At 39.9% G+C, this 13966-nt stretch overlaps 1 protein-coding gene across 1 annotated transcript in view; it reads left to right on the forward strand.

Annotated features, from left to right (window-relative positions):
- Nucleotides 1–752: 752 nt before the first annotated feature.
- bcar1 (BCAR1 scaffold protein, Cas family member) overlaps nucleotides 753–13966 on the forward strand; it is a 70676-nt gene continuing 57462 nt past the window's right edge. The window contains exon 1 of the mRNA XM_046864428.1: nucleotides 753–1252. Coding sequence (XP_046720384.1) covers nucleotides 1241–1252 — 12 coding nt within the window. The 5' untranslated portion in view covers nucleotides 753–1240. The remainder of the gene's footprint in view (nucleotides 1253–13966) is intronic.

A 13966-nucleotide genomic window follows, 5' to 3' on the forward strand; every position in this document is an offset into this window, starting at 1 on the left:
ACTGTACCTGTTTCTTGATCATTTTTACTGCTTATAGCCATTATAAGTTGTACATATATTTACATATTTATCTGCATTTCATTGCTGTGTACCTCTACTATGCAATGACAATAAAGATCTATCTATCTATCTATCTATCTATCTATCTATCTATCTATCTATCTATCTATCTATCTATCTATCTATCTATCTATCTATCTATCTGTCTGTCTGTCTGTCTGTCTGTCTGGAAGCCTAAATGTGGCAGAGCTATTTTGAACTAGAACCTGTTTAATAAACTATCCATTCAGTCAAAAACTACAAAAAAATAACAACAAAAACAACAAACAGCCCTATTAGCTACTGTATATTCACACACCCATGAGAAGTATACCCACTTCAAAAACCAATGCCATGTAGGATATTTTTTACTAGTTTCTATATATAGTCAGTGGTGGTTGCTTATTGTGGTTTTATTATTATTGTTTAAATATAGTGAGTGTTTCATTATTTGTTTAATTAATCAACTTGGGAAATCAACTAAATAAATGCAGTGATATCTTTTAAAGAAATGAATTGTTCTAGCTTTTTGTTTGCATGTATTTTTTTCAAAGCATTAAGCAAACATTTAGATCTAAATGCTTAATTCAGAGTAATGTGAGGATATGAACGCGCGCGCTGCTCGTGTCTGAAAGCGAGTCTGGCCCTTTAAACCAAACTTGATTCCACCGTAGAGCGCGCGCGCGCAGGGCAGCACCGTGGTCGCTTCAGCTGCTCTCACACAGCCGCAATACGAGCGCATCTGATAGAGTGTGCGAGTGTGTGTGTGCGAGTGCGAGTGTGTGTGTGCGAGTGTGTGTGTGTATCACACAGCCAAATCCCAGCGATCACCCAAAGCGCACGACTACCGCATTTCGCCGAGAGGATAGCCGGAACCAGCCACGTTGACATTGTGAAGCGAGGGATCGGACATTTGGTTCTTTCAAAGATCCTAAGAGCTGGACTGCTGTGGGTTATTCCGTGGGGATTCCTTTTTTTAACGATCGGAGAATATTCTTTTTTTTTTTTTTGTTCAAACTTCAATCATCAGTGACAGCACCCAAGGCGGAGCGCGCTGTGCCACGGGGAAGCATGGAATAGACAAGAAGTTAAAGGTGAAGAAAATCTGGGCTTCCTTGTGCATCGAGAAACGCAGCAGACAGCAGATCGGGTGGTTCGGAAAATCTTCTAGCGAGACTCGAGTGGACAGGAAAACCACAAGATGTCCATTCCGGTAAGATAATACGTGTTTCTTTTTTTTTATGAAACGCAATTAGATGGCTTTTTTGCGATTGTTGTACATATTAAAGGCATCACCAATACACACGATCAGCTTTTCTAAAATACTAGAAATGCATTCGGGTTGGTAAAGTTGTGTCTGGTGTCAATATGAGCTAAAGATTAGGAGTTTCAGCATAAACCAGACACTGGTTGTGATCTCAATGCGCACCTGTGCAAACTGTTCACGCAGCACTGAGGGGGTACAGGAGAGGAGTAACACACCCTGTGTAGTCCAGCACTGGGGGGGTACAGGAGAGGAGTAACACACCCTGTGTAGTCCAGCACTGGGGGGGGTACAGGAGAGGAGTAACACACCCTGTGTAATCCAGCACTGGGGGGGTACAGGAGAGGAGTAACACACCCTGTGTAATCCAGCACTGGGGGGGTACAGGAGAGGAGTAACACACCCTGTGTAATCCAGCACTGGGGGGGTACAGGAGAGGAGTAACATACCCTGTGTAGTCCAGCACTGGGGGGTGCAGGAGAGGAGTAACATACCCTGTGTAATTTAGCACTGAGGGTACAGGAGAGGAGTAACACACCCTGTGTAGTCCAGCACTGATGTGGTACAGGAGAGGAGTAACACACCCTGTGTAATTCAGCACTGAGGGGGTACAGGAGAGGAGTAACACACCCTGTGTAATCCAGCACTGAGGGGGTACAGGAGAGGATTAACACACCTGTGTAATCCAGCACTGAGGGGGTACAGGAGAGGAGTAACACACCCTGTGTAGTCCAGCACTGGGGGGTACAGGAGAGGAGTAACACACCCTGTGTAATCCAGCACTGAGGGGGTACAGGAGAGGAGTAACACACCATGTGTAATCCAGCACTGAGGGGGTATGTGTAACATTTGAGTGACAAGTTGATTAACATTGCCGAGGAGAGGGGTATCCTTTACACCAATATTGTGTTAGAAGGAAACTTTGCTTTAGTCATTTTAATAATGATATACACTGATGTAACACTGTGATATAATAATGAAATACACTGAGCCCCTACCTTTGTTGTACTCATAACCCTTCGAATAACAGAAATAGCGTGCCACTAACATGTGGGCAACAGGTATACAACGACCCCCCCCCCCAACCAGTGCGGTTTATAGACCCAAATATTATTGTTTCGTATTGTAATTAAACAAGAAACCAGGCTTGTAGAACTCTGCACTTTAGTGCACTTTAGAAAAATGTTATTTATTTATTATTTGTTTCTACGGTCGCGGTGATGACGTCATAATTGAAATTGATGCCACACATGTACGCAAGGTTCGTCTGGGTTTGTTCGTCTGCAGCTGTTCAACCAAAAGGCGGAAATGACGGTAGGTAACCTTGACGACAGCAGCAGGTGGAAAATAAACACCCTGTATGGTACAGTGTCCAGACTGTGTCACGGAAACTCAATTTCCATCACGCTACAGGTGATGTAACATGTCACAGACCTGCAGAATGTGTACCCAGTGACACTGGTCAGCTAAATGGCATCAATTGCCAAAGCATAACACTGGATACTAATCTGTTACAGTGCATTGTGGGATTTTCTGAGCAAACTACTATAAGCTACAGAGCATATAAATGTACAGTAAAGAATAGTGCGTACTTTATCCTGGACCATCAAAGGGTCATTTGTGTGATGGCAGATGGACAAAGCCAACATGGCTACCACTCCTGTTTCTCTTTACTGTAACGATGCTATACGTTATGTTAATGTTATACATCAAAATGAAAAACACAGCACAGCAAACATTCATTATTTGGTGGGCTGTATTTGTAGAAAGACAGTATTTGAGAGTGTGAGGCAGGAATACAGCAGGAATACAGCAGTGCATCACAGGGTACCGTGCACACACATGTTCCTACCAGCATGTTTTTGGCACATTTTCATAGTCATTGAGTTAATAATAACATATAGTGTTGTACTTTGTAGTACAAAGGCATGTTTGGTGAATATTACACACAATAGAAAGCCTTATAATAAATTATAAGCTTTTTTTGTAAGGAGGTGTTTATGAACGATTGATGGAAAGAGTCTCCGAAAGACATTACTTCTGTCTGTGACACTGTGGACCCTCACTATCACAGACAGAAGTAATGTCTTCCGGAGAGAAGACTTTTGCCTTTTTGGTTTCTTGACAAGATGCCTTTCATTTTGACTTATTCAATTAATTAAGAGAAATACATAATAGGCTAAGGAGGTAATGACTGCTTATAACTGCTATAATGTGAAGAATAACTTAAATCAACTTGTTTCAGGAAAGTTCTTCAACTTTACAAGTAGATATAAATGGATTGAATTGTTATTCTTTATTAAAATAAAGACTATGGTCGATAACTTTATTACTCTATTATATCTATTACTTTAGAGTTTCTTGAGTATAGTGTATTTATAATGTATTGTACATTTAAAACTGAGGTTATTCAAAGCTGACAGGAAATCAGAAAGTGCTTTTGCAGCCATTTGAAGACCAGAAGCATAGTAGAAACATTTTCAGTGTCCAGTCATCTAGAACTTAACTTAAGAAGTTGATTAATTAATGACCAGAAAATGCAGGAGTAGAATCAGAAAATCTGTCCATGCAAAAGCAGAAGGGGTTGTTGTGCTCTTCGTGTGTGACATATTTGAGTGATAAACAGTGTAGGCACATGCAGTTAGTCAGGTCATCTAATATAAAGACTACGGTCACATGCACTCATTGTAAGTTACATAATGAGGACACTGAGTGTGGCATGTACAATGGTTCAGCTGTATCTTCTGCTCAAGTCACTCCAATACTGGTGTCTCCACAGTAATGGAAAAATTGTGTAGCCTTTATAAATGTTCTTAGAGTACGAACGTCTCTCATTTTGAAACTATTTAACTATCTGTGAGCCAGTGTAACAGCCTGGTCTTCACCAGTCTGAATGTCTATGTAATTGAACGTTACTGTTCTGTAATTCTTCTGCATTTTCTGGAAAATAGAACTAACTGCATGCAAAGGAATTCGCCTCATATAATAATAATAATAATAATTAATTTAACCTTTATTCGTCCCACAGTGGGGAAATTTCTAGTTTTTTCGCATATCCCAACTCATCTGGAAGCTGGGGTCAGAGCGCAGGGTCAGCCATGGTACGGCGCCCCTGGAGCTGATAAGGTTAAGTGCCTTGCTCAAGGGCTCAACAGTGGTAGCTTGGCTGTGCTGGGGTTCGAACCGCTGACCTTGTGATCAGTAACGTGGTAATGTCTGTGCATGACCGTGTACGTGCAAGCACTGACTCGAATCTTGGTCTTGCATAAATTCAACATCTCAGGCTCTGAATCACTCATCAGTATGCATATTGATGGAAGATATCATTTATCTCTGAACATGGATCCTTTGAGATTAGAAACTTTCGTTTCATGCATATATGCACCCTGGGGACATACATTAAGCGAGCCAAAGTGCCGAAGTAGAATCAGCTGCCACCAGCGATTTCTACTGTCATATGGATGGGAAAAGCTTATCAGACATTTTTGTGCCAGACATTTTTGGCTCCCAGTTCAGCTTCTGCAGTTGAGTTTGGAAAGTTCACATCTCTTTCTGCCAGTGGAGTTGTGTAGCAGGAGACTAAGTGGGGCCTCTGCACACTCTGCTCTGAAGCCTGACATTTGGTGCGTGTCATAAATGATGCTCCACATACATATTAATAATCGGCCAAGGTAAGCCTTTGCATTTCAATCAACCCAATGCTACCGGGGCCATTCGTGCGGTGTTGCCTCGGCAACTGGAAGCCAATAGCCAGCCTTTATCCATGTGTCTCATATTGGTTTTGGGAAAATGCAGATTATGATGTTGCAAATTTTTATAATAGTGAAAAAAGTAGGATTCTTGCATATCTTTTTAGTGGCACTGAAGGATACAGTACATGCTTAAGCTTGCACGATACATTGAGACACACATTCCTATATAGATATGCTTCCTTTCACTCCCCTCTCTCTCTCTCTCTCTCTCTCTCTCTCTCTCTCTCTCTCTCTCTCGTTCTCACAGACACACACACACACACTCAGAGTCACACATCAGTGCTCTCGGCTTAGAGGCCTGCAGCACATATGGTAGACACATCTTTATTCGAATTTAATGATTGAGCTCTCTTCCTTTCCTAAACCTACACACACTCACACACACACGCACGCACAAGCACATGCACACACAGGAAGAGTCTTTATCCAGCGGTCAGCTGGCACATTCATTTGTCTGTGGCTGACAACTCAGCAGATATCATTTATGCTTGGAACTACTACATGTATAGACATTACGAATCTCAATGTGGGTATAAATATTTATATCTTCACAGGGCTCATTTCACTGACCTTGTTAGCATATTATAAAATGTATATGCTCACTGAAGAAAGTTTAATACTGCAGAGTATTATACTGTAGATACAATGTAATCTGTCATATATATCAGTGAAACACACATATCCAAAACATTCTTTCAGCCATCCCAAGAGGAATCCTTCTCCTTTTGCAAGTGTGTGTGTTGGAAAAAAGATTAGTGTGGTTATTTGCATGCACTGCATACATCTATGCAAGAGTGAGAGAGACATGATTGAGTAAAAGAAGCTGCCATGTTTTTCGACGTGTCTGGGTGTGTACATGGTGTGATGCTGTGGGAGGATGACTGAATGAAAAGTGGTATTAAACACATTTGTGTGCTGTTCTCTGACAGTCATTCAGTATATATGTGTGTGTGTTGGCATGTTTCAGTGTTCAGGTGGAGGGCTGGAGATTGTGAAAGAAAAACTCTGATATAACATTGGAAGGAAATGGAGAGTATGGAATTATGTGTGTGTGTGTGTGTGTGTGTGTGTGTGTGTGTGTGTGTGTGTGTGTGTGTGTGTGTGTGTGTATGTATGTGTATGTGTGTGTGTCAGAGAAGCTGTAGGCTGGCACCAGAATTTTGTACTCTGGTCACACGATTATAGACACTCACTCGTTTTATATACTTAAAAGACTATATGTCAAGTGAAAATGATGAATTATGTGATTGTACAGATGTTTGTAGATGATTGTCTACACTGGATTACAATCATTGTGTGAATTGCTGATTTTTTCCTGATGTTACCCAGGATAAAACACTTATTGAAGAAATATGAACGAATGTATCCCCCTTTCAGAACCAAATATAAACATTGAACATTTTTGTGTATTCTTTTTGTAATTCTCTGAAATTCTCCGGAAAAAATTGTTTTTGAGTTATTTGAGAAGCACATTCTCCAACACATTCTTCTGGCACACAGTGATAACTCTGCCTGGTAAAACTCTGAACATTGGTGTGTGTCTGTATCTCTCTCTCTCTCTCTCTTTCTCTCTCTCTCCTCTCTCTCTCTCTCTCTCTCTCTCTCTCTCTCTCTCTCTCTCTCTCTCTCTCTCTCTATATATATATATATATATATATATATATATATATATATATATATATATATATATATATATATGCCAGGTGTCATAAACTGCATCCTTTAGAGTCCAAGAAGTCTAAGAGCAATAGTCTAATTTCAAAATCATTTTCCTGCCAATTTGTAATTAATTTTTATTTTCGTTGTTTCTATTTAAAAGTCATAAGCCATATGTATTTGTTGAACTGAAACTGCTGCAGCATGAAAGAGAAAAGAGCATACAAACAGCTCTATCATGGCAAGAACTTGTGGTGAAAAACCAGTCTGCTGTAGGCTGAAACGAGAAGTACACATAGAATAGAAAATGCTGTTTTGTGTTAGTCAGGTATCAAACACAATCTGTCGCTATTGTTTCAATTTGATGTGGTTTTTAACATCATTCTTTTGCAAAATGGTTTGTATTCAAACTACACATGGGCCAGTTAGGCAGTTGAAGTGTTGTTTTAAGGTTGTAGTACCTGATTTGAGACATCTGCTTTCTTTTTTATTGCCTCCTTTTTTCCATTGTACCCCACTGCTTCACCCAGTTGCCGGTATGTCGGTTTTTTCTATTTTATTTTCTCAGGGAGGTCCAGTTTCCCAGTATGTGTGGATGCATGCATGTATTACAGAAGCGATGTGCTGTGTGTATTTGTCATGGTAGTGGGAACAGGTCACTGTGAAATTGAAGTAAAGCCTTGTAGATTTCCAAGCCTGGTGTCATTTTACTCAATGTAGCGTCCGATACAAACTCTGTTTCACTACAGATAGGGTGTAAGGGAACATGGCACAGGCAGGCCTGACCCCTTTTGCATTGAAATTACATTGTGTGATTTGATCAAGAGTATCAGAGACTGTGCAAGTGTATTGAGCAGAGCTGGCCCTTTTTGTAGCAGGAACTCGGGACGGTGTCTGTGTGAGTGTGTGCGTGCGTTTGTGTGTCTGTGTGTGTGTGGTGTATAATTCTGCTGAGTTGCTAATGAAAGACAGAGGTACTGGCTGATTTCATTGTTAGACTGTGAACTCAGCATAACCCATTCTGTTGCACTGCACTGTAAATCTCTTCTGCTCTGCTGTAAAGCTTGTGAGGACCTACATGTGCGTGTTTGTATGGCTGCATCCGAGATTGCAGACTTTAGTGCGTTAACAGACATTTGCATGTGTTGTTTGCAGATTTTGTTTACTGCTCGGGGGAAGAGAAATAGTGTGTGTTTGTGTGTACGTGTGTGTGCCTCTGTGCGTGTGTGCGTGTGAGATATGGCCTGCTGTTCTTCTGGAGTTTTTTTGTAGATCTTCATTTGCTGCAGCTGGGAACGTAAAAAGAGAGACAGAGCCATGGTATGTGTGCCAAATCGTCCCGTCACTGCCGCTGTAAATCTGGGGACTGATGTGCATGGTAGGAGTGTTAACAGCTGCTCATCGATCATGCCTGGCCTGTCTCATAGTATGCTACATGTGTTGGATACGGAGTGCACTCACCGGTCCTTACTTATCCCTCAATCGGCCAGTCAATAAGGAAGAGAGAAAGAGAGAGAGTGTGGATTGATCCTCATTTAAAATGCAAGCGATCAAGCAACAGTGGTGGGTGTAGCAAGGAGAGAGAGAGAGAGAGAGAGAGAGAGAGAAGCAAGAGTGAGGGGAGAGGCAATACAGAAAGAAACATCAGACAAAAATATAATATAAAAAACGAGAGACGGTGAGAACGAAAATAGGACAGAGAATTGAGAGAGCAGTGGCTATGTGGAGCGATCTGGAGCGATCTAGAGCAAAGGTGATATGGAAGATGAATAGAGCTAGAGGCAGTGGACCTGCATCATCAGCAACCCTGAATGGACCGACTTGATTAAAGTGTCAGTTTCACCCAAAAAGAAAGCTGCACTATTGATTGCTAAATATTCAGCATACTGTGAATTGGACAATGAGCACCACTAAAATTAAATATAGAACATGAATTCAATGATGTTATCTGAACAACACTAACAACAAAAAGATTCGGTCTCTTTTTCAGTAGTTACTAATGCAATACGAGTACAGTCTAAATGCGTTATGATAACGATTGGCATTGGGTTTATTGTATAAAAGAATGGACAAAATACACTTGGATGTATTTCGATACCAGAAAATTAAATACTGATTCAATTCAAATTCAATAAAAAAAACATATACAGGGATGATATAAGGCCATTTAATATGGTTAGTGTTTGCATTTTGATGAATAATCCTTTATAAATGCTGTTGTTACACACTAAAATGAAATTCTACACTCAGTTTCTCAAGGGTTTGTATAAGACAAATGCTTACCTGCTCATAGATATATTGGTGAGTGATGCGAGATTATAGCAACTCTAGCTAAATGTTTTAGCTATAACAGCTAGCAAAAAACTATAATGAACTTTCGGTATAAGCAGGTTGCTGTTCGTGTGAAAACATTTAAATACATCTTGTAGGAACAGTAATGCTTTCTGCAAGATACAGAGCACAAATAATTCTTGTCGCTGTGCCCCTGATGCTTTTGAGGATTTTCACAAACTGCTGCATTTTATAAGTCATTAGTACTAGTACAGTATGTAGTATTATAAAATACAACAAAAATCAAGCACACAAAACATTTAGAAACCATTAACATGCTATTTTTTGGTATATATTTAACAGAAATATGTGGAGAAAGAGATTGAGTAAAGGCGGGATAATGAAGATTGACGTGACAGGCACCAGGCACAGGAGAGATGAGTTTACATGACAGTTGCTGTCGTAACGGAGACAGGAACACGGAGCTGAGTCTGTAGCTCATCCCGTATTCCTTTTACTCCTCTCCTTTTATAAATTGCACTCAGTTACTTGGTCCACTATATTTGATTAAATACATTGTAAAATCTAACCATGGCATTGTTATTATCACAAACACCTTATGAACCTTTCTTCTTAAATGAAATGGATCACACAGGGATAAGTTTGTAGATGAATACTCTATTGGCTTTTGACTGGTAATGCCGAGGGTTTGCAAAATATTACAAATTGCAATTTACATCAATTTTATTGCATGTTTTAAACATTTAACCCCCAGTTTTACTGACACAGCAGTCACATGCACAACTTAAACTGGTGTTTAATTGTTTACCAGATTTTGTCTTAATGATGTGCGACAATAAAACTCCGACTTATAAGATACAAGCCGTTGATTTCATAGCAAATAACACTAGCATTAGCCTCCATCGTGAGTGAATTATTGGCTATTGCTTTCAAAGCTACTGTTATTGCTTCTAGTTTGCATGTCACTCATGGCCTTTAGCTCTAGAAACAAATGAATATTTGTGAAATGAAGTCAGTTAATGACTAGTCATGTTGAAATGCTCTGCAGGGCATGAAAATCACCTCACTCGCCTTGTGCTTTAATGAGCTAGAAAGTGTCTGTGTCTTTATTATGTTCCTGAGAGACTTGAGCTCAAATCAGCTCTGCAGAGACGTGTGTGTGTGTGTGTGTGTGTGTGTCTGTGTGTGTGCAAATAAAAAAAAATTTTTTAAAAGAGGATATGTATGTTTATGGGTGTAGGCACTATATAGGTGTGTATATAAATGTGCATGAGACATAGTAAGAAGTGTGTGTGTGAGTATGTGTGTGTCCTCCCCATTTGCCATGCATAATCTATGCTGTGGCAGCATGAAGCAGCTGTACTGTGTGTTTGTTACTGTTTGAAGACATACTAATCCGTGTGAAGGTTAACTGCTCCTCCCTGAATTACACAGGGAGAATTAAAGCATTGCTCTGTATAATGTATGCACCAGCCAATTCCGTTTCATAAATGATGGATTACTACAGATAAATGCAACATTCCATTTCAAAGTTGTCTTTCTGTAGCTTTTGTGAAAGGTATAGAAATAAAGCTGCCGATTCCGCTATAGGGTGAAGCGTACGAGCTGAAATGGGTACGTATGGTTGTGGTGTAATCATAATTGACTCGGTTCCGATAAACTACGAGAGCTATGCATAATTAATGTAATTTATTTTAGCCAACCTGGGAATAAATGAGAAGCGTTTTCCGTACCCTTTTTGATATGGCGTGACCTCAATTTCCACCTAAACACCCACACTCAAACAATGCAGCATTATGCTGGTGGAAATATCTCATTCGAAGCATGTCAATGTTTTCTCTTTGCTTGTTGACCTTTTCTGTGGTGCAAGCTAGGTAGAGGTGTGTTTAGGGATTTATAAGAAGAGTAGAATGTGTGTGTGTGTGTGTGTGTGTGTGTGTGTGTGTGTGTGTGTGTGTGTGTGTGTATGTTGATTGTAAATGGTAGAAGGTAATGAGTGAGAGAATGAGCTTTAACAAGCCAACCAAATCGGGCAAGCAGTGCACCGGGAATCCATTTCATACACCCGAGTAAGGTGACCTTTAGCAGTGAAGTTGTCCCTCTCATCAGTGCTGAAGGATTAATGTTAGTCCAATGTTTTTAAGAAGCGTCGGCTTTCCCTTTTCCCTGCCTGGTGGCCTTTCCAGTGCTGACCGCTGGATTAAGTCATGGGATAATGGAAGGATTCCGCACCTTATTACCACTACTGCTGTGGCAACAGCAAAGTCATTTATGGCCAACAAAGGCAGCACTATTTGATAGAAAATTGATTCAGGAAGATAGGTTTTTCGATTTCTCACATGAGATTGTGGTTCTTCTGAGCCTCAGGTTTTGGTAACAGTGGCACTGGAAAAAAATTGATAAAAATAAATAAAAATCTTAGCAAGCATTTGGAATATTATATGCATTTATCTTACATTTTCCATCATCTGATTATTATACAACACATACAATCTTACAAATCGTTCTGTATGGAGACTTTTTATAAAAATCTCAGGAGATAAGCAGTCTCTGTAATACATAAACCAGCCCATCTTGCACCACCATTCACACAATTAAAATAATGAGATCACATTATTCTCATGTTTGATGTGAATATTAAATGAAGCTCTTGACCTGCATCTGCATGATTTTATAGATTGCACTGCAATTGGTTGGTTAAGTTGCACAAATTAGTATAATAATATTTTACTGGTCCATTCTATGGCGTAATTCTTCACAAACTCTTGAAAAGATGTTTAACATGTCTCTGGCTCTCATGTAATAAATGTATTTACCTATGAGCATAAACAACCATATCCTGACTATTTGATAAGTGCTGACTCTCTCATTCTTTTCTATTTAACAAAGCATGTGTGTATCTTGTTAGTGCGGCAGTGTCAGTGAGAGAGAGCCTCTACTCTACCAAGGCTGATCCTCTCATGTCCCTGCTACCAACATTCAGCTGCAAGGCCAGCACAGCCTCTGAGTCACTTCCATAGCCAGCTGTGGCAAACACATCAAAAAAACATTAATCCTTTTTAACTGCCTTTTATACTCAAGACTGTATTTCATTTCAGTCAGCAAGGGTATAGAGTTTTTATGATCCTTTACGTACCTGTAAAGGGAGAAAGTGTCAGATTATTGTAAATTCGGGACCAAGTGCTGTGAAGAATGCCATGGATTTGGAAAGGATGCCCTTAAGAAGCTCGGCTGTCAGTATACAGTAGACACCAAGTGAGGCATGGATTTTATGTAACTCACAATATGTGGGGAATCTGTTTTAGCCATTGCAGCACTATTCAGGCAGCTTTTAGCTTTAAAAGTTTTGTCTGAAATAACCTCCAATATGAGTTTTGGAGATTATTCATGAATCAGCGCAACCTGGAAATATTTATCCACAGCTGCATGTGAGTGGATGACCACATGGATTCCCAGAGATACTTGTAGTAAACATGTTTATGGAACAACGTATTTGTGAGATCACAGGTGGTATTATTTTGCTCTGTAAAGTAATAGGTGTCAGGGTTTAAGATTTGTTTCTTGTGTATGACTGGTTTCCAGTACAGATGGATGTCTGTTTTGAGTGTCTGAACTCCATCAAAACACTGAAATTATAGGTTTCAGGTGAAACACCGTTTTTTCCCCCAAGTCTGTAATTTAGAGAGCATGGAAGCCTTATTGTCCACTTCTATAGGGTCATGATAAATAGCTGTGCATTGTAAAACAAAGAGAGCCAATATGGACACTTGTAAATCATTCCATAATAGTTTCCCGTTGATTCATTTACTCTGTGAGAATTTATGCTTGCTGGTTGTATAGTTGAGCGCCATAATGAGGGACTCAGGGACCATAAATCATAGACGTTCTCAGGCTTTAGGGCAGCATTTATCTTGAAATAAAAGATCTGACTTGGGAAAAGACACAGCATCTTTTCTTATAGGTCACTCCTTAAAGATTGACCTAAAAGTCAGGATGACAGACCCTGAGGCTCAGTGAGAGTCCATAGGATCATGCCATGGATCGTTTCTTATGCTGAAATGTTTAGAATAAACCAGTAGTACACAACAGGAAGTTGTAGGTTAAATAAAAGAGGTAAAGGAGATTGTTTATTGTGATAAGGTATTCGTGTTAAAATGCTTTGTATGTTACATGTATGTTACAAAAGTGGGCAGATTTGAGAGGCAAATGCCAGTCTGATCAGTTTAAGCAGAGTAAAAGGGTGAGCCATCAGTCTTGGCCCATGTCCTTTGCCCTGCTTGCCAGTGTGTAATCCGTTTGGCTGCCATCGCTGCGGCAGACAAAGAGAATTGGTTTTGAACCAAGAGGGCAACCAATTTACTCCTCATTCACAGACCATTCTCCCCTTATAAGAAAAAAAGAGAAGATAGCAGCATGGGGTTGGAAAAAGACTGAAAAAGTAGGTCTGTGTAGAAAAGGAGAAAATCCAAGGAAAGAAAAAAGAGTGTTAAGATGGGAAATTAAAGGTGGAAAGCAACACAAATGAGTAAGTCAAGCATGAAATACATGAGATAAAAAAGACAGAAGATGTGTGTGAGAGAGAAGACTGGAATGCTCCTGAAACACTCAGAAGAACCACATTCAATGTCCAAGGCGCTAAAAGTGTCTGCAAGGCACATCAGTGTGTTTTTCCAACATTCCGTTCTATAACATAAATTCACGTCACTTTAAATGATAAACAAGCAATTTATCTCTTTCGAATTTTCTGCTTTCTGTTCTTCCAAAAACCAAAACATTCTTTGCTGAACATTCCTGTAGCGTTACCACTACGTTGTCTGCATTTTTCAGCAATAGTAAGAGGTTGGAAAGCTGGACCTTGGTGTTCGAACGCAACCTTATTTTCCATCTTTGTCTCCGTTTCTCTCCCCAAATTTGAGCTCAGATTCATGGGCTGGTTTCAGAGAGATATATTTTGGAAGTGTTT

Source organism: Silurus meridionalis, chromosome 13, assembly GCF_014805685.1.
Source record: "Silurus meridionalis isolate SWU-2019-XX chromosome 13, ASM1480568v1, whole genome shotgun sequence".
Classification (NCBI taxonomy): domain Eukaryota; kingdom Metazoa; phylum Chordata; class Actinopteri; order Siluriformes; family Siluridae; genus Silurus; species Silurus meridionalis.